The sequence below is a fragment of the Cynocephalus volans genome, chromosome 16, assembly GCF_027409185.1.
Source record: "Cynocephalus volans isolate mCynVol1 chromosome 16, mCynVol1.pri, whole genome shotgun sequence".
Taxonomy (NCBI): Eukaryota; Metazoa; Chordata; class Mammalia; order Dermoptera; family Cynocephalidae; genus Cynocephalus; species Cynocephalus volans.
Window position 1 is genome coordinate 68,956,363 of NC_084475.1, and position 27,773 is coordinate 68,984,135.

General features: G+C 33.2%; 1 protein-coding gene across 2 annotated transcripts in view; it reads right to left on the bottom strand.

The window, feature by feature from the left end:
• Positions 1-356: 356 nt before the first annotated feature.
• Positions 357-27,773, bottom strand: part of PLAA (phospholipase A2 activating protein) — a 37,677-nt gene continuing 10,260 nt past the window's right edge. For both annotated transcript variants that reach the window (XM_063080539.1, XM_063080540.1), the window contains 13 exons: positions 26,255-26,448; positions 20,094-20,194; positions 19,891-20,011; positions 18,409-18,576; positions 17,708-17,843; positions 15,388-15,557; positions 12,639-12,796; positions 11,712-11,931; positions 9,835-9,903; positions 6,825-6,893; positions 4,354-4,455; positions 2,204-2,368; positions 357-1,092 (listed from right to left, as the gene is read on the bottom strand). In XM_063080539.1, coding sequence (XP_062936609.1) covers positions 527-1,092; positions 2,204-2,368; positions 4,354-4,455; positions 6,825-6,893; positions 9,835-9,903; positions 11,712-11,931; positions 12,639-12,796; positions 15,388-15,557; positions 17,708-17,843; positions 18,409-18,576; positions 19,891-20,011; positions 20,094-20,194; positions 26,255-26,448 — 2,239 coding nt within the window. In that variant the 3' untranslated portion in view covers positions 357-526. The remainder of the gene's footprint in view (positions 1,093-2,203; positions 2,369-4,353; positions 4,456-6,824; positions 6,894-9,834; positions 9,904-11,711; positions 11,932-12,638; positions 12,797-15,387; positions 15,558-17,707; positions 17,844-18,408; positions 18,577-19,890; positions 20,012-20,093; positions 20,195-26,254; positions 26,449-27,773) is intronic.

Genomic DNA, 27,773 nt, shown 5'->3' on the forward strand with positions numbered 1-27,773 from the left:
ACTTACATCATGAAAAAATTTTATATCTTTTCAATATATGAATAATTTATAACAAACTTAATCTTTAAAAATTTTGAAGTAGTTATCCTAAAATAAGACCTTGATATATATCAGTGCTACTGAAAGAATCCAGCAATGAAAGTAAATGGAGAAGTAAAAGATAATTGCCAACAATTAACAGTTTGGTGTAAATAAGTAGTAAAAGCAGGTTATACAAGTAAATGCCCTTGTCTTCTGAGTGGCTAAGGTAAGGGAGAAATGCCACACTGTAGTTGCGTTGTTGTTGGTTATAATTTTTCTTAATTTGTTTCTATACTCATGAAAACCTACCCACATTACACAGGAAAATTTCAGAGTTCATCAGTGTAAAAATTTTATTTCTCCTTTGTTTCCCTTCCCCACCACTTTACAATATCTGAAATTTGACTTAATCCACAGTATTCTCTTTATCATTTGTAATCAGTCATGTAAAATGTGAGAAAAAAACCACTAATCAATTTAAAACCTCAGCCCCCATTCCCCACTGCTACAGCAAATTTAGGATAAGTCTACAGCATTCACTCACTTTAGCTGGTTCTGATACTGAGGCATACTTTTTTATTTGAGAATCAACACCTAAAGACTTGGCTAACTGTACAGCATTTGAATCATCACTGATAAGTGTCCCAAGAGCCACCAGAAGTCTAAAAGTGGCTTCTAGGTCTTGCACAACTTCCAAGATTGTGCTAATTACCGACAAGCATTGAGCTTTCCCTTCAATGTTATGGTCTTTATGAAAACAAACAGAATAGTTCAGGGTCAATGTAGCCAGAGCAATGTGAATGTTCTTATTGCTCACTGATTTCAGTTCTATTGCATGGGACATCAGTGATTCCCTCTGGGACATCATGAGCTTTTGTCCTGCCTGGCCAACAAAACAATTGCAAAAAGTCCTGAGAGCAAGCAGCTGGTTTGCTGGCTTTCCTTTAGGGTTCAAAAGATTGATAAGATGACTGCAGAACTGAGCTCCTTCCTTTTCATTGCAGAAGTTCTCATTCACATTGTGATGTTTAATTGACAACCGAAGAATGTCAAGTGCAGGAAAGACAATATCTATTAAAAAGAAAAATTTATTAATGTTTATGAAAATCTAGAAAATCCCTTATAACTGTTACTCAATTTTTAAGGATTTTATTTTCGCATTACAAAACTAACACAACCATTTTAGAAAATGCCAAAAAGCATGTGCCTGCTTTACAAAATGCATGTTTTTCTAAAACTTGTGTTAATTGATTCTTCATATTTATATAGACTGAACTTATTGCTATAAGATCATATATGCTTTTTGATAACTCTCTCAGGTTGTCAAAAAGTCTGATACACAGTGAGTATTCAATAATAAATTGAAAGAATGGGGTGGAGATCTTGCTTTTAAAAATCCCAAAACAAGACCAAAGAGTGAACAGAGAAAGTTCTTTAGAAAAGAATTCTATTAACAGATACTGATAGGATGCTTATAGGTGGGTGGGAGCTTTATAATAGAGGGCTTGGATAGACACCATCTGAACGAATGCTCTAAACAATATTAGCATCACTGTAAGTGAGGAAATCTGACATTTTGTGCTCTATAATATAAAGGTAGAATGCAGAATCATTTAGAAAAGAATCTTCACTTAAAAAAACCAAAACAATTGAACAAGAAGCTAATTATACCTCTAGCAGGAAACAGAGATAGAGGAATACATTAAGCAATCAGCCAAATCCACAATATGGGAAATGTTGTAGGAAAAATGGACTTTTTCTCCAGTAAATCAATGGCATGAAAAAATAATGGGGGAGAGGACACTTTTGGAATTAAAAAAGACTTAAGTAACATAACTGAAAAGAAAATACTTATAGAAACTCTTTATAGTTTAGGATTAACAAACAGGTCATAGAGTTGTTTCAGTGGCTTGCTGGGGTTACACAAATGCTCTGAAACATTATACAAATTGGTGCATGTACGGGGATCACTATATTACCTTCAGATTCTCATAAGGCACATGACCAAAACAGTATTATGAATTATAGTGGTGTAGCGAATCCTTTTTGTGAAGTTCCTCACAGTGTGAATTGGGACTATCCAAGTTAATTTTTATTTAATCTAGAAACACCAGTAATATTGATAGAAATGAAAAAACACAATTCCTTCTTTCTAGTTACATTTTGAAGAGTGTTTATTTACCTTCAGGCCAGTTTATAGCTTTCCACAAAATCTGAAATTGCTGGGCTGTGGGTTTTTCTGAAGAACTATTACATATTAGAGACAGTATCTTTTCAAGAAGTATCAAATCATCCTCAGTTAACTTCTTCTCTTCAGGTGCAGTTCCATTAAGTTCCTTCAGTTTACCTAGAACCCAAAACCAAACCTTCAAAATTCCCTAATTGTAATTAGCCAGATAATGCATAAAAGCCAAAATTTTCAATAAGAGTACTGTACTGTACAACATGAGAAATTAAGACTTTTCTCAGCCATTATCAAAGACCATAAAATAAGGGCTTGTGAGTATTTTTAAGCTGAGCACAGTAGGGTAAAAGAAAGGTTACTGTGACTTTTTATTTTTTACCTGTTATTTTCTAAGAACTTCTGAAGCTTTCTGCTTTGAATAAACTTTTAAAATGTCATATTTGTAACCATTTTGAACATTTTTCAAAGCAAATATATATATATATGTATGTATAGATATATATATATATATATATATATATATATATATATATATATATCTCCAAGTATAGGTCAATCTCTTATTTTCCCAATGAGAAAATTTACAACAACTTTTTAGCCAACTTATGTCAACTTCTGATTGTCAATGACATGGTCAAAGAGTTAAATGACTACTGATAAATATTCAATTGACTTAATTCCATATGCATATTTGACATTATTTATTTCAAAAACTTATTGAATAGAAATATTGCCTTTTCTTCGTTAACATTTCATGAAACAATTTCCTTCAAATCCTTCACATACATTTTCAATATCAGTGTCCTTGTCATCACTACTACTGTTTTGAGTCATCTAACACTGTTTGTCTGAAAATCTTTATCTCAAGAATAAAAAAGCCAAAATTCCTATCACAAAGGTTAAGAAGATAAAGTGTCCAAATTTACAAATTTTTATCAACCACAGATGGAAACTTGGACCTGTTTCATTATTCTTTGGCAATAAAATTTTTAACACAAACAAACTATTGAAAACAAAGTTTATCTAAGGAATACAAAAAGCAAGGAACCTCTTAAATTTGTACAAGACTTAAAAAATGTATACAAGTGTGCATATACTTCTTTATTGTTCAGAATAAAGCAATTAAGAAAACACCTATGAGTGACTTTTATAAAGATACCATGAAGGATAATACTGAGCAAAAAACCCTGCCTTATATTCAGGTATGTATGTTATAATCTCAATTAATTCTCATAATAATCTTAGTTGTAAACAGAGCTAGTAATTCTTAGTTCAAAAAACCTTGTCATTTTGTTTTGAGAAAAACTAACAGGAAAAGCAAAGTCAATAGAACAGTTAGAGTAGTTTCATTTTTAATGGGCAATTTTTTTTCTCTCTTTTTTTTGGCAACTGGCCAGTACAGGGATTGAACACTGGACCTTGGTGTTATGTTATCATCATCACATTCTAACCAATTGAGTGAACTGGCTAGCCCTTTAATGGGAAATTTAAAATGGTGTTTTATTATTTCTAAGAGCCATTAATTTTTATTTATTCATTCATTCATTCATTATCTATCTATCTATCTATCTATTTTTAAAAGATGACCCGTAAGGGGATCTTAATCCTTGACTTGGTGTTTTCAGCACCACGCTCTCCAAAGTTAGCTAACTGGCCATCCCTATATAGGATCTGAACCCATGGCCTTGGTCTTATCAGCACCACACTCTTCCGAGTGAGCCACAGGCTGGCTCTAGGGTCATTAATTTTTAAAAGATAAGATCTTTATTTTTCAAATGCTTTACTCATTCATTTTCATAATTTTTTTTTCCTGAAAACATTAAGAGCCAGGGGGAGGGGGAGACTGGGACTTAATTTTCCCCCTTTAGTTTTTCTTATTAAAGTCATCATAAAGCATTTACCTTACATTTGTATAAGGCTTCTTACAACATATTAAGGGTCCATTACCATATGATTGTATGGTTGTATATTGTATATTTCTAGTTGACATAGTTGTGTAATACCACAATTACATAAAAATTGCCACAAAAAGAATTCTCTATTCGTATAAGTACCCAGTTCTTAACACATGTTAGGAAGAGAAACTACCTTGACAGCCTCTCAGTCTATGGGTGGGTATGTGAGAAAATTAATTAAAACAGACTTACCTAATATTTGTGTAGGGTTTGCTTGGTCAAAAGTAACAGCTTCTTTTTTAGGGAAATAAATATTCACTGTTTTAGATGCAGCTGATCGATAGGCACTATTCCCTATTTACAGGATACATGATGAAGAAAATCATAAGGAATGATCAAAAATGAGATTTTTCTAATTGTATGACTTTGTTTTCACAATTATTGAAATATGTAACTACTCAGTGCATGCAATAAAATAACAAGCAACCTCAAATAAAAAGGTATCAACCACAAGATTTTGTATACTGTTTATATATTTATTGATACAATAATTTTTGGTTTTGGGAATGGAAATTCAAATGTAGAACAAGGCCTTTCCATCTCACATTTTCTACTTTTCTGTTTTTAGAATTCAGTCTAAATTATAAATTTTATTTTATTTTATTGCATTTCTTTAAAAGATAACCAGTACGGGAGTCTTAACCCTTGACTTGGTGTTGTCAGCACCACGCTCTCCCAAGTGAGCTAACCGGCCATCCCTATATAGGGATCCGAACCCGTGGCCTTGGTGTTATCAGCACCACACTGATAATGTATGTTGCAAAAATATGCATAAAAGATTTTTTAAATATGCTGAGTACATTAGGGACAGCAAGAGGTGAAGGTAGATAAAGATGAAGCAAGTAATGAGATAAGTGTAAAATTCATTCTCACTGTTCACAAAGCACAAAATATTTACTGACATGATCACAGATGAGCTATACAGACACTGCCTGCACTCCTGGTCATTACAGTCTAGTTGTGGAAAGAAGAATGCAAATATTAAGCAAAAATCATCCAAACAATTAAGTACAATGAAAAGTTCTCTGAAGGAAAAGTACAGGATGCAATGGGAGCTTATGATAGAGTGGCTGATCAAGGAAAGGATGTATGTGGGTGTTCAGAAAAGTTTCACTGAGTTTGTTTAATAAATACTGCATTACAAAATTCAATAAAAAAGGAAAAGAGGGGAAAAAAAACAATAATTTGTGGTCTAAATAACAAAGTAAAAGGTACTCCAAGTGTGCTCAAAGCTCCTGAGGTAGAAAACAGGATGGCATGATGACACAGGCCAATATGGCTGGCCAGTAGAAAGGCAGAAGAGAATGCAAAGCAAGTGAAAATATCCATTGGGAAGTAAGTCTTTAAAGAGTTTGATCAAGGGAGGGGCATAAATAAACTATAAAAAAATCACTGGCTGCAGTATGGACAAGAGACCAGTTTGTAGGCTATTGTTTCATTAGTCTGAGAGATGATAATAGCTTAGACTCAGGTATAAAAAGTCTAGTGTATTTACCAGACTATTAAAAACTAACTTCTGAAAAATGGAAACACTGTTAAAACTTTAGTCTCTTTTGTTACAATAGGCACAACTAAGAATTACTAACCACTTATTCTATAAAAAGTAATTTACATAAATTTTGTAATTGTAGGCTCTTTAGGAGGTCGATATTATCTCAACTTTGCAAATGAGTAAAACAGAGGCACAGACACATCAAATAACATGTTCAAGGTCAAATAGATAAGTAGTAGTAGAACTGAGATTTGAATCTAGGCATTCTCACTCCAGAATCCTAAATTAATTACTGTTATATCTCAATATTGCCAACCAATTCTGCATTTGCAGTTAAAAAAAAAGCCTACAAAATCAGATGCCAATTTAATTCTTAAGTAAAGTGGTGGTTTTATGGGTGTTTATTTTATGATGCTCTGTAATATATATGTTAATCAAATTCTCTTGTGTATATCACATAAAATAACAAGTACGGAAAAATACATGCGAAGAGATTTGTCAAACGTGAAAGAGATGAACCACAATTTTGGCTCTGCATTTTACTGGCAGCCAATACAGAGGAAAACATACCTAGATATATTCAATGAACAAGTAAGATGTGTCAGACTCTAAGCTACATACTAAAAATACAAAAAAATAATCTGTGGCTCGGGAGAAGACCAAATATTCTAGGCCTAAATCATAAAAGCAAATTCTTTCCTGAGTCTTCTTAAAGAGAACAATGCATAATCCAGTGAATAACATTCTCAACACATTAAGAATGAAGGAGGAGAGATTGGAATAAACAAAAGTTTTGTAAGGGTAGTAAGGAAACCAGCCTTCCTACAGTAAAACAGTTGTTTTCAATTCTGGCTGCATATTAGAATCACATTAGAAGATTATAAAACTACCCTTGCCAAGGCCTTGACCCAGAGCAATATTAGACCCAGTGAGCATCTCTGGGGATGAAGCTGGTGTACTTTTTTTAAACTACCCAGATGATTCTAATGGGTAGTAATGAGACAATTCTGAGAAAACTCTAAAATCCAAGCCAAGAAGTTTGCTCTTGATCTACTACGTAAAAAGTCCTCCAGCAAAGAAATGACACAAATTTTCTTACTCTTTTCATTAAATAAAAATTTCAATGATTTTTTGAAATCTAAAAAAAAAGAAAGAAATGAAAACTATGTACCTGTAAATGGATCAACTCCAGCCATGGTAGCTCCCATACTTGCAGAACCTGGCACATAACGACCAGCACCTACAATGCAATAATACTCCTAGTAAGCATAGGGAACTGCAAATTATAAAGTTCCAACTGCTCCTTCTTTACACAGAATAACTTATTTTCATTAGTAGTCACACTTCAGAATGGCATCTTTATATACATAATAAACGTGCTATAAATTTAATACAGAAAAATGCTTGTAACAGTGCCTGGCATGTGGTAAGTACCCAATAAATGTTAGCTAAAAAAGTAATTCTCAAGATACAAAGTAAACACTAGATGAAGTTTAGTGAATTACAAAAACATAAGTGGATTGGAGAGAAAGAAAGGGTTTCCAGGATGAAATGTGAATTATATTCTATTTAAGCAAAGGGAAAGGACTAGCTAGCACATAAGACAATCGGAAAAGACTTAGGAAAGAGTTAGGGATGGCATGACGACAGACCAGTCACATTTGAGATTATACTTGTGGCTGTCATACTGAAAATGGAAAGAAACAAAAAATAAGTGTAAAGAGAGAATCAGTAGGACTTGGAGTTGTTCGGAGCCCTGAATCAGCCTTCATGGGAAGGAGAAAGGTAAGCTATTGTTCTAGGCTCTCTGAGTTTATAATCTAGGAGTTGGTATAACCAGTACCAACACATACAGAAAAGACAAACAAAACTAAAAAACAAAATAAAATAGATAAGTAAGATTAAAATAATGAAGAACACAAAATAAGTAGATTTGTTGAGTTATACGCTAACCGCCATGCTAAGCATTTTATATGCACATACTCATTAAATTATTAGTTAGATACAATTATAATTCACAATGTTTTAAAAGAGGAACATTAAAATACTTGCCCAAGGCACTAAGCTATTAAGAGGCAGAGTGCAGTACTAAACTTTTCTAAATGTGGCTCTCTGACCACCTGAATGACTGTCACCTATTCAGTAGGCAGATTCCCAGAGTCTACTCACAACCTAATGTTACTCCAAATTGGATCTACTTTAGAAACACATAGGGAACTTCTAAAAATACCTAAGAGCAAACCATACCCAAGACTATTTAATCAGAATCCCTGGATGTGAATCAGGGCATGAGTATTTTTAACTTCCTCACTAATCTTGTGAATCAGAATCTCTGGGGGTAAAACCTTGGGATAAGTAATTTAAATAAACTTCCCAGATAATTCTAATGGACATTAGAAGTTTGAGAACTGCATAAATTAATAATGAAAAGAAAAAGAATTAATATTAACCTCAAGTTGTAAGCCAGAAATCTTTTGGCCCCAGTGCTGGTAAAGCTGGGAGAACAACATCAAAAACAATAGTACCTAACATACAAGGGGTCTTCCAAAAGTTCATGGAAAGACTTCTATTATCTTTTAATTCTATTTTTTCCACAAACTTTTTGAAGGACTCTTGTATAATGATGGCTTAAATATATTCCTGGCATTTTGCTAAATACTTCCCATGTATTATGCCATTTAATTTTCATATTTCAATATGATAGATGCTGTTAATTTTTTTTTTTTAATAAAAGTGTAGTTCAGTTATCCTAATAATGCCATAATTCTCTTGGATATTTAGTATGCTATCTTGCATATCTACATAATCATTGCAACTTCTGAGTTATTGACATTGTGCAACAGTGAGACATGCTCTAATTATGATGGCTCCAGGAGTTCTCTTCATTTTGCTGGTATTGGCTGAAGCTTGGTATGTTCTTTCTGTTCCACAAAAAATCCTCCAATGAGATTCAGGAACTCTGTTGGTGTAAGTTTCAGAGCATCACTGTTCCTCAACTGCTGATAAAGAAAAAGTCATCATCTTATCTACTCTTCAGATCCTTACTACCATTTGAAATCACATATGCCATCAAAGACTTCCTTAACAGCCATTTTACCATCACAGCATTTAGCTTGATAGTTGGTTATTTTAGTATGTTGGTTATCAATGCACAGGGTGCAACCATTAGCATCTGGGCCACCAATTCATTCACGGGAGAAAGGAAGCTCACCAAGAGCAATTTACAACTTCGTGACACTGACCTAAGGTTGGGTGTTGGTCCAATCTATGGCTGAGAGAGGATTGCAGGTTTTCATTTTTATAGATCACAATACTAAGTCTGCAAAGCCAGTGGATACCACAAAGGCTATGAATCTCTTCCCAAATTGGGTATATCATTCAGGAACTCTGGCTGAAGATCCAATGACAGCATCACAAAAGATATCAAAAGCCATTCTGAAAATAGAGACTTCTTCAGCTGCATTAAAGTCCAACTCTGGCAATTTTTTTCCAGTAGTGTTGATGTTGAGGCACGCATACCTTGGTAAATAAATTTACTCCGAAGAGATACACCGACACTTCAAGAGCTTCAAGAAGGCCATTTATAACTTAGATTAGGAAGACTAATTCTGGGTAGCTGAGTGGAATGTCTCCTTCCATGCTAAGTCAAAATATGCCTGGGTAGACATCTTGATTGCACTGCTCCATCCAATATCAGTGACTCACATGGCTCCTTCTCTGCTTGTGATTGGTAGCATCTCGCCAGTGAGAGCATTCATGCTGTGTCTTGTTTGGTGGGTTCCCCTATTATCTAATTTCACAGATAAAAAAAATAGGCTCAGACAGGTTAAGTAACTTGCCAACTTCTTCATAGCAAGTAAGTGGTGGAGCCACATTTTGAACTAAGGTCTGTTTGACTCTAAAACCTATGTTCTTAACTACTCTGCTCTCCTGGCAGGAAGGACCACTGGAGAAAATGATGAACTCTAATAATATGCTATTTAGAAGTCATGAGGAAATTTACAAAAGTACTCCAGAAAAAGAAAAAATCAGAAGTTAAAGAAAAGGAGATCCATCAAAATCGGAGATATAGATAAGGGAATTATCAGTTACTAGATGACATCTCCAAAATATAAAGCCATATAATGCAAAATACTAAATATTTAGTGAAGAAAGATATATTAATCAAAACTGCCTCCCACCTGTAAAAGGATCAGCTGTAGGCAGTATGTTAGAAGATCCAGAAGAGCCTGGAACATACCGACCACCACCTGTTCATGTAAAATAAAGGAGAACTGAAGTACACCAAAATTTTAAATTTTATAAACAGCACAATTAGAAGAACTTAAACTCAGAGAAAAACAGAAGAGCAAGGCTGTCACATGACAGGATGACAGAAATATAGTCAAAACTCTTACAGTTGAGAAGAAACTAAAATTTCAATGATTCTCTAAATTTTGTTTTCTTCACTTTAATACTTTATTATATCTTAGCTCTAGCACTTAAGTATTAAAATAACAAAACTCAAAAATAAAAAAAATAAATTGCAGGTGATCTCTGACCTAAGTAAAATACACATACAATCAATTTCTGTCCCTGTTCCTATCCAAATTCACTGCAATTCCTGCTGTTGCTCATGCTATCAAAACCACAAGCATTAAATGTTAACCTTTTAGAGAAGCCCTGGTTTCATTAATTCATGTGCCAAACAGTATACCCAGTGCTGGGGATCCAGCAGGGAAGAAAATCACTTATATTCACTTAAGCTTACAATCTCCTGGAGAAAAGAGATGAGTGCTACAAAGGAAACAGATTTCCACTTATGTTTACAAATATATGTGAATTTGTTTTATCAGTACCTCTCGGGAAATAATCAGGTTGTTCACAAAAAGATACGTAAGAATGCCTATAAAGTTAGAGTCTTTGAAGAGCAAAACAAGCCAAGTAGTTGCTAGATTTCCAGAAGGAGCAGCTGCTTTAATACCTGTTCTGTGCCCCACAATACAGCTCTATGACGTGTGCTCACTCTTTTTACTGAAGTCTGAAACTCCACAGAAATATTCAGGTACTAAGTACCTAATTTTTTTCTTTTTTTGTTAAGTGTAAGTATTTGGAGGGTTACAACATTTATAATTCAGTACTGAGTTACTTTAATAATTCCGTTTTAAGTCAACATCAGGTGAGGTTAGCTTTATTATTTTAACGGGCAACAGAATTTTGAAGTAGGAGGAGAGGAAATGATTTGGGAACATGAAGTATCTGTGAGGAAAGAAAAAGCAGATCTATGTAAGGATTTGAGACAGGAGAGGATATGAAGTTCTTGTAGGACAAGGAAGAACACTAACACATAAAAAATGGAGTCAGAAATGACAACAGGAAAACATTAACAATAAGGTGCCTATTTCAAAATTTTATGTAGAATTGGCCCTGTACCTACAAAAAAAGGAGGCATTTTATTTCCTCCTGTACCTCAGTTCCCACGATCCAGAAGTCAGGCTAATACTACTAAGATTATAATCTACTTCCTAGGAGCCATAATTCAGACTAATACTAGTAGGATAAAAACTTACAGTTGGGCATGAGCACCTAACCCCATTTATAACATTTTAGATACTGCATACTATATTACAAACAACTTAAAATGAACATGTGGAATACAAATCACATATAAACTAAAATTACCCATATTTCAGTCCTAGATATGATGCACAACTAACCAATTCAACCTCATTTGAAAACAGAATTTCTTTTTACTAAATTTCAACACAATGTATTTTTAAAGAGAAAATATATTAAGAAACTTTCAAGTGTCTTTTTATTTCAAATGATTAAATTAAATTTTCTTAATTTTATTTAGTTTAGTGTGGCTGTATTTTTGAAAGACAACAATTTAAAATTGTTTCTATAAAATACAGAATTATTATATAATTTGAGGCTTAAAAATATGAATGTGAAGTAAAAGCCTGCTGTAGATCTTGGGTTTTATTTAAACAGCTAATCATAATGGGTTTTAAACACATCAAAAAAATCAACCAATACTGATAAAAGTACATAAGATTTAATACAAATCCTAACTTACCTGTAAATGGATCTGAAAAACTGGTGTTCCCAAGTCCCAACATTTGACCTTTTGTGTTATCAATAATAAATTTAGCCACTTGATCCAAAAACATGGGATTCAAATCATTCTTCTGCAAGAAGTTGTATGCAGTTAACCAGGGATCATCACTGGTATTATATGGCAATTTATAAGATGGTCCACCTTCATTGACGTCAATTGAGAAAACATAATCAAATTCCTATAACAGAAATATAAAAAGGAGATAAATGATTACCATCTGTTCATATATATTAATGACGTATGTAACATAACACAGATATTATGTGTTCTTTATTTTAATAATTATAGTACTTAAACTTTCTCCAAGATGCAATGCAAAAATCTTCCTCTTTGGCAGATAAGATTAACAGCAACCATCTTCATGTGCTGCAAGATTACTATTTTACTGAGAATGAGGGTAGGGACGGGGATGGATTACAACTACACATTAATTCTAAGTACAAAGGAGGGTTTCCAATTGATTGATCTCAAAAAGGATCAGCCAAAAAGATCAGCTGTCACCACGCCCTACTCACCAAAATATGCTGGTATTATAGGCAATGCCCTGCAGGATTGCTCATGTCATGTCAAGTTAAATATAGCTAGGCATGAGGCTTTACATAAAATGTGGCACAGAGGCTCCTAATCCAAAATGATTAGGAACAATATATGAATGGGAACTCCTAAAAGACAGATAATAGCTAATTTGTCTATCAAATGCAGCTCCCTCTACATGAAAAGATTTTTTTTTTAAAGCCCATTTCAAGACAGGAAAAAAATATAATTTTCCCACAGTAATGTATTTTTAAATGTCAAAAAAACCAAAGAAAATTTTATCAGCATGAGGAAAAGATTTAATTTGCCTAATGATTTAAGATAATGGTAATTAGAAAGAAGTCAACATACTTTCCCTTCATATAAAACTTTTCCAGATGTTTGCTGATTAGCACCAGATGAGCCAACAACATCACCAATTTTTATCCACCTCCCTTCACTAACACTCCACTGATAGGCTTCGACTTTCTCCCCATCTCTGATTAGACGAGTTTGTCCTTCTCTAGTACCTTAAAATAAAAATTTTAAGAATCAAAGGTAGAATGGCAGAGTAAAATTCAAAAACATTTAGATAGAAAATTCTTAACATTAAAATTTACACATAAAACAGACTATATATTTTGGTTTAAAAGAAAATTTTATTAAACAAAAGATTTTAAAATGTAATTCTACTAGAAAGTGACCAAAAGAAAATAACTATTAAAAGAAAATTTTATTAAATAAAGGAAAGTTGACAAAACGTGATTCTACTAGAAACTGGTCCATCAAAAATGAAACAAGTATTATTACTGAGTATCTGCTGCCAACACATTTTATTTCAGTAAATGGCTCTCGAGTGGCTCAAGGCCAAAAAGTAGAAGAGTTGATACCTGTTTCTCTCAGCCCTACAGCCAATCCTTCAGCAACTTTTATCAGCTCATTCTCTAAAATATATCCAGAAAACTATATCTTCTCAATATCTCCATCATTATCTCCTGGTACAAGCCACCATCATTTTTCAGTTGGATTGATTCAATGGTCTCCTACCCCTGCTCCTGGTGTTATATATTCAACCCAGCAACCACAGGAATTGTAAGAGTTTAAGTAAGTCCTAACAGTCTTCTGTTCACAACCCTTCAATGTCTTCTCATCTTACTCTTGGTAAAGCCTAAATCCTTGGAGTGGTATACAAGACCAAACATAAACTGCCCCCATCCTCTCTGACCTTACCTTCTACTGGTTTCTACCATCCCTTCGTCACCCCACTTCAGCCACAGAGCCTTTGCACTGGCTATTCATTCAGTCTCTGACACCCTTCACACAGATGTTGGCAAGATTTGCTACTTTGTTTCCTTAAGGACTTTAATCAAATGTCACCTTCTCAGCAAGGCTAAAACTGTCCTCCAAAGATTCCTGATCCTCTTCCAAAGGGCAGAGCTGTAGCTTTCTAGCCAGAGACATTAACCAGTCCCTTTGCATCCTGAAATCCTTTGATGTCACATTACTGAGTAATGGTCAGTGGAATCTGTGTGAGTATCATATAGGCCAGTTCTTGTCTAGTTCATCATCCTCTAATCAACCCTCTTAACCTGTCTCAATCTGTTGCAATTTGTTGTTTTGGATGAAGTAAATAAAGAAAATCCAGCCTCACACAGATAGGTAATTCAAAAAGAGGACTAGTTAAACAGCCTTTTCAGAAAATGTAGATATTCTACAAGTAGTTGTTCCTTAAAGGCTACATTATAGAATCTGAAACCGTATCAATGAATCTTTCATGCTCTATTACATTAAAATCCATTGGTCTATCTTACACTTTGAATGGATCTTTTCCCCATGTATGGGTTTGTAACATCATGTACTGGTAACCTGGAAAACATTGGTTCACTCACTCACGCATATCTTCTGCTTATTTACACATTACACAACATCGAAAAATCACATTTGTTAATATTACCACTGAAAGCATTAGAACAGTCTTTAAGTATTGGGAAGCTATCAAGATCCTGGAGACAGATACAAATTTTCCAAAATTTTACTTTTCACTTGAAAACTCAAATTTTATCTTTGGCAACAAATATTGTCAGTTATTTTCCTTAAAGTGACATGCTCACTTTGTTCATTTTCAAAAAATGTCTGCCAAATACTCAAGCCTGAATAACCACAGTCATTCTTTCAAATAAAAATGGTATTCCATGAAAAAAGGAGTAGTAGTTCAGCCTGCAACTCAAATGACTACACAAGTGCTTTTCCTTGAGACATCATGGTATTTTGGTGTAGTTTATGTGTACTTTACATTTTTTCACCCACATTTAAAAAGATGTGTACTAAAAGGTCAAGGTGTAAATATATTAATAATTTTTAATGCTTCATCAAGGATATTATTAAGGGCAAATAGGAATTTGTTTTTTTTAAACTACAACTGCATGACAGTAAAGAACATAATAAATACTGTAACACTTTCATGCCACAGCCTTAATTTATGAACTAAGGAGCCAGCAGTTTTACCCACCATTGCTTTTGTACCATAGTGCAAACATTAACACAGTGTAAAATGTCAAATAACATCTAGTATTATAAAATTAGTTTTGACCTCATGGATGTCCTGAAAGTATCTCAGAAGCCTCAGCGGTCCATAAACCAAGCACTGAGAAGCACACATATAAACAGGTCAGGGATATATCCAACACAAGATTTCATTTGAGATGACTTTTGTTCTCTGATTTCAAACTCAAATAATGCCCAACTCATTAAACAGACATTGCTTTATTTTAACTCATTTTTATGTTTAGTCTGTAAAACCTCTCAGGGAATCCAATCAATCAAAAAGTATTAAATGAATGACTTCTCAGTGCCTTCTATATATGAGCTATGTGTTGGGAGGTTTTGGTTTTTTTTAAAATTCCTGTTTATGCAAAACTTAAAGTCTAAACTATGAGACAAAGGCAAGAAGAACATGGATTTTTATAGTGGTTTTGTGTGATGTTAAAAATTCTAAAAATCAGTATCTGGCAGTGAGAGTAATACTGAAACACTAGCAAAACAACATTTTATTCTTATCACTCTTAATATCCCAAAAGGCAAATATGGCATTTTTTACTACTAGATACACTGAAATATTTACCAGATTCATTCAGATGTTCCCTCCCAGGAAGCTGCTCAGCATTAATGTCCCCTAAATCACCAGTTTTGGAATCAATAGTTGCCTGGGAGAGCTCTTTTTCAAAAGCTTTGATTTCCTCAGCACTTGCTATCCGATCTTCTGATTCTGTAAACACTCTAATAATACCATCACTATAAGGAAAAATGAACTGATTTTAAAAGTCATTGCCATACTGTATTAACAGTCTCACACCTAAATGATCCAAAACAAAAATAATCTGTATTTGTGAATGAGAAATATTACTATGTATTTACTGCTGAGTATAGCACTATGCTGAGTTCAGCACAAATTACTGTCTATTATAACTATTTAAGAAATAAGTTACTTGCAAAGGACAGAGAAATATATATTTAGTACGATTCTCAATTCCAACTTAAATATTTACCATCATAACAATCTATAGTATATACTTTTAAAGTCAACATTACATAGGTATTATGGTATAGAGAAGAGTAGTGGACTGGTTTACTTTATACAGGGCTCAAAGTTCCAACATAAGGCTTATAAAATAGCAGATGTTCAACAGGGAAACATGGTCTTTCTTTACTATGCCAGTAATTAGCAATATAACCTCAAAGAAAAATGAAAATCAAAAACAAAAACAAAAAAATCGGTCTTGTGTTTGGCCTGGATGGCAGTCCTCAACATCTGTTCTCAAAAAAATTACTTCACTTCCATGGTTTCTCAATTCTAAAGTTTGAGGTAGGAGAGCCAATTTAGCTATTTTCCATTGTATTAATTCTATGCAATTCTACAGAATACTTTGTTTCTTACTTAACCTTCTACTAACATCAACTTTGCTCTTTCAATTGGTTTATTTTCTTTCAACTGCAAATATGCTTACGGGGGAAAAAAGTAAACCAGCAAATCAACCCCTGCTCCAGCCAAAAATTAAAATACCTCTACTTTATTAGACACTCTATCCTTATAGCTGTCAATTTCTTTTTCTTCTTGCCTTCAATGCCAGTCATCTATAAACCTTTCCTTTATCCATCTCCTCAAGCAACCCTTTATCTCCTCTTATTTACCATTTTTTCTATCATTTTCTACCAAAATGTGATGTCAAAAGAGTCACTCATAACAGCTTTTAAACCAAAACCAAATACTTTTCTAAATTTCCATTTCATGACCCCTTAAGCATTTTTTACCACTGATGATCATCTCCCTCTAAAATCTCTCATTTTCCATCTCCCTGAATAGTGACATCCAGATCTCTTTGTTCTGTTTAACCTGCTGGCTTGTCTTTCTCTATACACAATATATCACAAGATTCAGTTCTTAGCCTTCTATTCCTCCTCTATATTTCTTCCCTCAGAGACAGGTATGCTGCAGCTTGCTTTTGGCAGTTTTGTGCAAATTTTTATCTTAGTCTCAATTCTTACACTAGGTTCCAGTCCAACCGCCTATGATCCACTGGCATGGTGTGGCTCACCAGCACTCAGACCTCAGAAACATAAAGCCAAAGTCATCACCTTCTGTACCAAACCAATTCTCCCACTTCCCCATTTTTAGTAATGGGGATTTCCAATCACCAAAAGTCTGAAGCTTTATCCTTTTCCATCCCCTTCCTGATAATTTTTCCTCTGAATTATCTCATTTATTTATCTCCCATCCATTAGCATCATGTTGCCAATGTTTTATAACTTCACATGCATACTACTGCTGTTGCTTTCTAGTTTGTTTTCCTGTCTTTTGTCACTACTAGTTAAATCTAATCTACATATTTAATAATTCCTAAGTTCTGCTTTAATCATATCATTTCTTGCTCAAGAGCTACAACCACTTACTCCAAGAACTGCATCTAAAAAATGCCTGGCATTCAAGATTCTCCACAGTTAAGCCCCACTGTACCTATTACTCTCTATTCCCCAGTATTAGTCCTCCACCTCCCTTCATCTCCTGTGCACATCACATTTGTTCCCACAAAGAAAACTTATACTGCTTCCTTTGACAGAAATTCTCACGTACTTTCTTACTCATTATCTTTCAAAATCCAACTCACATTTCTTCTTCTCCAGAAAGTTTTCCCTCACCAATCTCTACCTTCTCTAACCTCTTTAGGAATCAATGTTTTGACTGCACAACTTGCAGTACAACTCTGGTATAATATATCATGTATTATTAGTGTGAAAGTTGTTATACCTACCGTTTTGTTCAGTAATAGAAATGTGCAGATAGTCTCCCCAACTCACCTGAAATTCCTTATGTCCTACCTCTGCACTCTAGTATCTAACAAAATCACAGAGACACAATATTTATTGGTTGACTAGAATATAAATACCTCGCACCAACCACAATGTCACCATTGTCTAGCACACAGCAGCACCATATAGACTGAGCTGGAAGTCGGACTGTTTGAGCACATTCCCCATGTTTCCAGATTCTCAGAGATCTGTCTTCTCCTGTTGTCACAAAATCTAAAATCAATGAATACAGGAAAAATTAGTTTAAATAAATAAAATTAAGTACATTTATATATACTACTTTTTAGATACATATACTGACTTTTTTACCCTCAAAGTGTTTTAAAATTAGTTTTAAATTTTATATATTTTTTCCTGTACTATATACAACTTCAAAAATCTTTTTTTTTTTTTTTTAAATAAGATGACTGGTAAAGGGATCTTAATCCGTGGCCTTGGCACCACACTCTCCCAAGTGAGCCACAGACCGGCCCCCCAAAAATCATATTTTTTAATTCATCTCATGTTACATCCCATATCTTGCACCAATAAATTAGTCTTTCCTCAGTTACCCAAGAACTTTTACAACACATTTATCTAATCTAAAGTAATATAAATATAGCCATATAATTTTTTCCATTAGGAAAAAGATATTAGCAAATAAAGTTACTAAATTATTCAAGTCGCAGACAGTACTCGTAAACTGATTTAAGTAATCAGTCCTCCTCCCCTCCTCAAGAATGGGATGGAATAATGCTCAATACAAAATGTTAAAATATAGAGCATACAATAATCTTACCTTTACAGTTCGGAAAGACAGATATGCTATAAATATAATTTGTATGTCCATAATATACTTCAAGACACTCGCCGGTGATCTGCCACCTTCTAATGCTAGCATCATTTGCACAGGAAAGAAATTCTGTTTCATTCAAAATTGCCAAACCTCTTACACAGTCTTCATGCCCTGAATTAAGAAAAGAATAATGTAAATCAATAAAATGCATCATTTAGTTGATGGCTCTATATATTTTACTAACATAAAACATATCAGTGAGTAGTAAAAGCTGACATTTCAAGTTAGAAAAATTACATTTTTTTCTGTAGAAAAGCCTGATAACCAAAATTTGTATTTTAGGTTTGGCAATATTTTTTATCACCAGTCTTGACAAGTTATTTTATGCTCATAATATCTTCTCCAAATTATTTCTTAAAACCCTCCAAAAACAGTATTTTGATCCCAACAATTCTTCATTTTCATATGACAATTCATTTTCCATTTTTCTTTCCAAATAACAAGAGTAATTCATAATATCCACATATTCAAATAAAACAGAAATATAAAACAAAGGGTAGGTATCTCCTGAATTTTAGGACATTATGTGAAACTTGTGATCTAATAAAGGATAAGAGAAGTCAAAACTTTCCCATGCTCAGTATTTGTTGATTTCGATTAGTTATCACATACTAATAATGACTTTATACATATATATTGCAAGTATTGAAGAAGAAAGAGAGGGATGCTTAGTTATAACTCATTATCCATTTTTCATCTACAGATACTTTTATCTGCACAAAGAGACCTCTTACAGTATTATCTAGGGTGGTGATCAACTGTTAAGGAGAAAATAAAAAAAGAGAGGAAAAAACAGTAACAAAAATTCATACCAAAAATGTATGTGCCCCATCAATAAATCAGTGATATTAATATTAGACAGCACATGCCTCAGCGTAGGTGTTGTTTAATAGCTGGGGTTTAAAAAGATTACCTATCAAAAACCACAACATAAACAAAGCCTGAATTTGTTATTATTAAACAAGGTACTTCAATATAAATAAAGGCACTAATGATGCTTTCTTCCATATATAAACACTTCCTTCCATAATGAACTTCCATATATGAACTTTCTTCCATATATGAACATTGCTGACCCATCATCAGTAAGGCTAATTCTTGAAGTTTTAGGATGAACGTGTTAAAACAACAACCAAAAATATAACTGCATACCAAAAATTACATACATATATATAGAAGCACACACACATATTATAGTTAATCAAGCAGCTATTTATTAGTCTACATCTAGTTGTTTTATGAGGTCTCATTATATCTTTTAAAAATATATTAAATTTTAACTCAGAAAAATTATATTCAACCAAATTAAGTGACTCTAATACACTTTCAAAAATACAACTTTCAAGGTTCTAAACTTTTAAGAAAAAAACCATCTGAGCAAATAAGAAGTGATGATATTATAAAAGCTGTCTACCCTGATCTTACCTGAAAAAGTCCTCTCACATCTTCCAGCCTTCCACAGTTTAATAGTCTTGTCTGCTGATCCAGTCAACATTAAGCCCTGTTCAGGTAAGATCTTTACTGCCCATACTGCAGCTGTATGACCCTGTGAGTAAAATGGGTATCAATTTAAGTTGTCACAGAATTGTCACATTATTATCTAGAATATTCACACAGAAATACTGTACCTGTAAGGTCATCATGCATTTGTCATTCAGCCAGACTTTAGCAGTGGTGTCCCATGAGCCACTAAGTAATGTCCCAAATTTTCCAGATGAAAGACTACAAACTACAGAAGAAAAAGTCATCAGTTAACACATTTTCATATAGAAAAATGCTCAACCTTGAAAGTTACTAAAGCAATGCAATTTTTAAAACACTTCACGAAGTGACCATATCTTAGCCAATTAAGGTTTAACTCAATAGAGATGCACAAGAAGATACACACAGACTCTGGTGCCAGAGTGGCTGTGCCACTTACAAGCTGTGACCACAGGGATATTACATAACCTCAGATTCCTACTGTAAATTGAGAGAGCAGGACTGAGTGGGCTGCACAATCCCTTCCAGCTCTAAGAAACTACAATAGGAAGATAATACAAATGATTTTGAAACACTGTTTATATACCTATTTAAGGCCACTTTCATTAAAATGACAAAAAATAAATTAAAAAAACTAGAGCCAAGCTCAACATTTAACAGCAATGGAATGGTTAACTAAGTGTCTTATTATCTTGATGTAAAATTATGCAGACTAAAAATATAGATACCAAAAATTATGTTAGAAAAGGAAGAGTATCCCAGAGGGTCAAAGCAGAGCCACGAAGAACAATGGACTGGGAAACCCTTTCCTGAGATCAGAAGGAACTGATCACAAAAATCTCTCTACTCTTAGAGTAGGGGGTCCTTGAAATAGCCATTCATTTGGTTTTCAAAATGGCTTTACATAAGAAATGCCTGAGCATCACCGCCTTGATGTTTAGAATACTATGCATCACTCAGAGATTCTTAACTTTGGGCCTGACGCTAAAACTAGATGAGACTTTTGGACTGTTTGATGTTGAAAGGGAAGTGAGCATACTTTGCCTACAGGAGCCAGAGCAAACTGAAAAATTAGTGAACAGAAGGTACACTGTGGTAGCTTTCCTTTTTTAGAAACACAGGAGGATGGTACTTTACTCCTCCATTTAATGTTAGGCATAGCCATGGTAACTGTATTAGTCAATACTGAAAATGGTAGCTGACACTTTCAGGAATATGCTTTTAAGAGCCAGTGCATTATTAACCATGTTACCTTTTCACTGCTGCAACAACTATTAAAGCACATGTAGGCATATAGTCCCCATCAGCCTGGGTCCCTGGGAAAATCCGATGAGCAGAGTCCCCTCACTAATCTGTGTTGAAAATGTAGGGTGAGTGAAAAATACTCTTGTGTTATGCCATTAAGATCTGGCAATTGTATGTTACTATACCATAACCCAGCCTATCTTGACTCATATGTTAGAATTTTTTTTTTTAAGTAATAGGCATTTCATAGACCTATTGCAACATATGCAAAAAATTAGCTACACAGAAAACTGTAGAAATGAGAAAAAAGAGGTCATTAACTTTGGGAAAAATAATTTTTTATTTTAATACAAATATAATTTATAAACTATATAGCTTACATTTAAATTAGCATTCCCCTTATTTGTTACCTATTTTGTTCCAGAAAAATTTTAAATGACTTTCATAAATATATATAATATAAAAATAAAAATTTAAAAATAAGTGCAAAAGAAAAGCAGGACAAAAGGAAAATAAGAACAGTATGTAAAATGTGTAACATGAGTTTGTGGACATGTGCAGGTGTTGAGCCTCTGCAAAGCAGAAGACAGAAACCTTAACTGAATAATAACAGCCAAGTTACTGAGGGCTTACCATGTGCCAGACACTCTAGAAAGTATATTATGTTCCACAACAACTTTAGGAACTAGATGCTACTATTATTCCTATTTAACAGATGAGACTAAGGTTCAGGGAGATTAAATAATTTTAATATTTTAAGGTGAAAAAATATTAGATGCTCAGGAAATGCATAACTAGTCCTGGCAATGAAAATGGAAAATGTTCCTGTGGATCCATAATGTATTCCATATGCTTAGTCATAGGGACTAAGATTTAAAGACATTACTATACAAATAAATATATAATTACTGTGTTTGGATGATGAAATCAAAGTGAATTTTTCCATTTATATCAAAAGTTGCTTTTTAAATAATTAAAAACTTTTTTAAAGACTGACTTAAAGCTTCTGCGTTATTTGATTTTTATTTTCTATCTTTAAATTCAAATGCCCAGAATGTCAGTAAATTCAATCATTTCATCTTTATATTAATACTTCATTCATATACCAGCCCATCTTTTTAAACTTTCTTTTGGATAACTTTATTATTGAGATAGGAATAACTCACCTCCAAAATTTGTATCATATATATCCTAATGAATAATAGTGTTTCAAGCTGAATTTACAAAACATGTTCAAGTTTTTCAATCTTTACGAACAGGAAATCCTAAATGTCTGATCTTGATAGTTGTAATTGGGGGTGCTCTTCATATTCTTCCACAGATCAATACAACATAATTGAAAGGAAACATTATTTCTAAAAGCTTGGAAAATCTGTTTCTTTGAATTTCTTTTCAGATCGGGCAGAAAAAATGAATTCTAAAACATACTTCTCTTTCAATATAAGCATAGGTAGAATTCAGCTTTGAATATGTAAGGGAAAATAACCTTAAGATATAAAATAATGCAAAATAAAATACATTACTTACATTCACAATTTATAATGTAACTGGAAAGTGTTATATATATATATAATAGCAACTAAAGGACAGCATTACTGTAACACTTGGAAAATAAAATTTGGGCTAGAAAGCTCACAAAAGAAGACTTAACATAAGAATGTCATGAATTTCTTCATCCATCACTCACTAATCTGATAGGCTCAAAAAAAAAAGGCAAATAACATTTGGCCTTTAAACCATCAAGCAACCTTGAAAACAAAATAACAAAAGATGACCTTACGATAAAGTAGAAATAAATTAGAAAAAATACCCTCCAAAATATGAAGCAGTATTTTTACTGCAGGGGTTTCCATATAATCATACGCCTTAAAAAAATCAAAATAAATATGATAACATAAATATAAATGTTTGCATTACAAAAAAATGAAAAACAAAACTATATGCAAAGCAAAAAAGATAACAAAATGAACAAAAGTATTTGTAATTTTTATCAAAGGGTTAATAGCTTTGATTTATAAAGAGCTTAATGGCCAATATCCCAATATAAAACAAGCAAGAGCTTTTAGTACAATTCACCAAAAATAAAAGTAAACAGCCCTTCCGCAAATGAAAAGATGTCCTCCTCCATAAGAAAAATGCAAATTACTCCTATAGTAAAACATCATTTACACTTATCATTCTGTCAACGGTCTAAAAATCTGACAACATACTTTGTTGTTTGGGGAAACAGGAACTCTAATATACTGCTGCTGGAAATGCAAAAAAGGTACAACCCCTTATGAGGGGATTTGACAATACCTAGCAAAATTACATATGCATTTTTCCTTTGATCCAGATATGGATGTTATACCAAGTTACACTCACAAAAGTACAAAATGACATATGCACAAGGCCAAAAGTACAAGAAGGCCATATAGACAGAACCTAGACTGCTTTGAATGTTTAGGCTCTAATGGTACTAAATGAATGTACTCTGTTGAGTAGTTTTTCCTTTGAAACTATATGTTATATATAATTATATAACAAAATAAAGTTTTAAAAAATACTGGTGAGCACCATTAGAGCCCAAACTGAGGTAGGTTTCTAATTTCCAAGTAAAAGAAAAAAACAGGGTTTCTTGGTGAAATTGCTGGTTTCAGCTCTAGAGCAAGAACTGCACAAAGTGAAACTAGAACATTTTGGAGTGCCAGAAAGCAGACTATTGAAGTTCTTATCAAAAGGTCACAAGAGCCAATTTAAAGAGGTTTCCAATAACCAGATATGGAACAATTTGAAAATCCAAAAAAAAAAAAGTTAGGGAACCTTTCAAAACCAGTAAATAAGGTGGGAGAAGGGGCCATACAAGCATGTATTCTGTCTTTTCTATATAAAAGTCCCACATGGTAACCAAAGAGTTGATGTGGAAAGATCTATATAGGAAAATGCTAGCTATTAAAATGCAGAAATAATGGTAGAATTAAAAAAAAAAAAAAAGAAAGAAAGAAAGAAAGAAATAATGGTAGAATTAGAGTATAATAATTTTGTAAACCTTAATGAAATACTGTATCTAGGCAATGATTATCAACAACTACTAAAAATTACCATTATGTAAAAGGCTGATGAGAACTTTATAATGAATGGATGAACACTTGAATCCACTAATCAATCTTAACATCACAAAAAGATATATGCTTCCAGATGCGATACAACAGAAAGTACAAAATACCACCTATAATCTTGCCAAAAACTTGAATCTGAACCTGATAAAGCTTCTAGATCTAACTAACAGTTTATAAGAAACTGTAGGAATGTTCCTCAGTTCCCTGTATTTACAAGAGAATACGGGGAACTAAAGAACACGTGAAAGGAAACAAGACTTTAACAGCAAAACTCAGAACACGGGAAATTCTACAGATAAAATAATTTCAAACAGCAAGGGAAAAATACCCAAAAGAAACTGATAGATTGAAAGACATATGGACCTTGTTTGGGTCACAATTCAAACAAACTGTAAAAAAAAGATTTATGAGACAATTGGGTAAATCTGAACATTCACTGGATAGTTGATAATAAGAAATTAGGTTTGGTTTTGTTTTAGATGTGATGATATTGTCTTTATCCTTTCTTTTTAGAAAAAAAGAAAGAGGGACCTTATCTTTTTAGAGGAGGGATCAGCAAACTAAATCTGTTTTTGTACACCCCACAAACTAAGAAACAGTTCTTATATTTTTAAGTGGTTGAGAAAAAAAGAATCAAAAGAATATTTCCTGATGTGAAAATTATATGAAATTCAAATTTCAGTGCCCACAAATAAAGATTTACTGAAACACAGATATGGTCGTTTATTTATTTATTGTCTATGGCTGCTTTTGCACTACAATAGCAGAATTGAGAAGTTATGATAGTAACCATATCCCCTGAAAAACCTAAAATATTTACTATCTGATCTTTTAATGAAAATTTGCCAACCCATGATTTAGATTTACATATTGAAGTATTTACAAATGAAACAGGATGATATCAGGATTTTCCTTTAAAATAATGTAGTGGGGCTGGCTGGTTAGCTCAAGTGGTTAGAGCTCAATGCTGTAATATCAAGGTCAAGGGTTCAGATCCCCATACTAGCCAGTTGCCAAATAAATAAATAATGTAGTGGAAGACGCAGAAGATGAGGTAAAATTGGTCATATGTTGATAATTCCTGAAGCTATGTAAATACATGGGTAGAAGGGATTATTATATTATTCTCTCTTTCATATATCTGTATTTAATAACTCATTATAAAATACCATGTCTCTACTTTTGTATACATTTGTAGATTTCTATAATAAAATTTTAAAAATCTGCATCACTACATATTGAAGATTTCACACACAAATACACACAGATACACATTTTACAAATTCTATAAAGCAATTAAGTTTAAAGTATTCATGGGTCATGTCCCAAACTATTCCAGATATATTAAAAAAACAGGTACACATATTACACCAATTATGTGTATACACTAAGCATGTCATTTTACAATTATTAAGCCAAACACATATCCAGAATTATCACAGAATTGGGAATATATACAATTAACAGAAAATGATACTAAAAACCATAAATTATACATACCATAAATATGTACAATCAATATGTGTCCATTAAAAAAATTTTTTTTTAATGTTTCTAAATGATACCGGAAATCTAAACACATACCTTCTAGGTCTTCAATTTGCTGCATAAATACAGACTGACAGCCAAAAGATAAAGAAATGCCCTTACTTTTCCTGGGTAAATGAGTTTGTTGAACAAAATAGTTGAAAACCAAAATCATGAAGTATATTAGAATTATACAGCCTCTTCCTTTCATAACCGAACACTTTACTTTTTACATATATAAGCACGTCAACCTTAACTGATGACAATAAATTTTAACAAAGAATTTACAGAACTAAGATGATCCAAAAAGGCTTCCACTATCAAGCCACAACAATAGGTAAAACGAGATATAATAAAAACTTGAGAGTATACATGAATTTTACTTTCAAAGGGATGAAACTTCTTAAAACAGAAAGATACCAAAGTATTATACTCACCAGTATTTTTGTGACCTTTTAGAATATAAAGTGGCGCTGGACTGTCCAGTGAGAAAATGCAAATATTGTGGTCATTTCCTCCAGTAGCAATTAGTCCATGAGGGTATATGTCACTTGAGGGTATGATGCACACACAAGATACAAAATTGGAGTGGCCACTCATACAGTGCATTTCTGTAAAGCCTCTGTTAGGACTAGAAAGACAAGCTAATTAATAGATATATATTTGTCCCCTGACTTAGTCTAGGGCTTAAACTGTCAAAGTACATATTTTCATTTATTATCGAGGCTAAACTTTAGAGCGTATACTATTTTAAGAATCCATTATTTTAAATTAAACATTAAATAGCTAATTTACATGAGTTACTATAGAGGATTACATCAGATTAGGAAAAGTATGATTAAGTATTTCATTGATAAGAGTATATTAATTAACAGAAAGAACAGGGAAGGAAAGGGAGGGAAACAAATATCATGATTGGCTTTTTCTCATTCTCCATCTTCATTTCTACTCCTCAGTGGTTGTTACCCTAAGAAATCCCTGGTGAAGTAAAATATACATGCAAATTAGATAATGGACTCTACTATCAATAAACCTTAAACATATGAGGGTACTTCAAAAGTTCATGGGAAGATTTGTATTATCTTTCAATTCTATTTTTCCACTAACTTTTTGAAGTACCTCGTAGTGAGGACATTTTCACACTATAATGTATTAACTTATTACAGCATGAGTATCTAAATAGCTAGACTATCAATAATTCTCAATATGCAAGAACAGAATTAATACAGGGATATATAAATGTCTTCTCTAGGCACACAGTAAATTAATAATTGCCTTGGGATTACAATGATTACCAACTTGTTATATACATCAATCACTTAGCATCACTGCCTTACAAGTCAAACAACAGATTATCATATACTATGTGGAAAGCACTAAGTTAGTTTCTTAGAGGGATGTAAAGAATTATATCCCTAACTCAAGCTAAATCAAGAAGTTTACAGTATAATTAAAAGAGATAAAATAAGTGCACATAAAGACATAGGACTCCCAGATAAAGACCAAACACACTCATCTATTTTCATTCTCTTCCCAAACCCCACTAAATATATATTCATCTTTTAAAATAAAGGTATAAATCTACAAGGCAAGGGAGAAAGAAAAACAAGAACAGAAACACAACTTTGAATACTGAAAAGTAGTAAAGGCCTTAGGAGACCTAAGAAAAATGAGTTCTAAACAGGCAGCAGGGCAAGTGGAGAACTGATTTGCCAATGAATCCCCATAAGGCTTAAGAATTGGAGAGGTTTCTGATAAGATAGGAGAGTAGAAAGCACCAAGAATCTGTCTCCCCACCTAAACTGCACTAGCAGAATCTGTGGGATGTAACTATTTTGGAACTCTGGAGTCAACTGAAGGCTTGCAACTTCCAGGGGAAGGCTTGGACTTGTAATTTTGATCAATTTCAGCTCTTTGCACAGTAGCAGATACATATTCTTTAGCCCCATCCCAAGC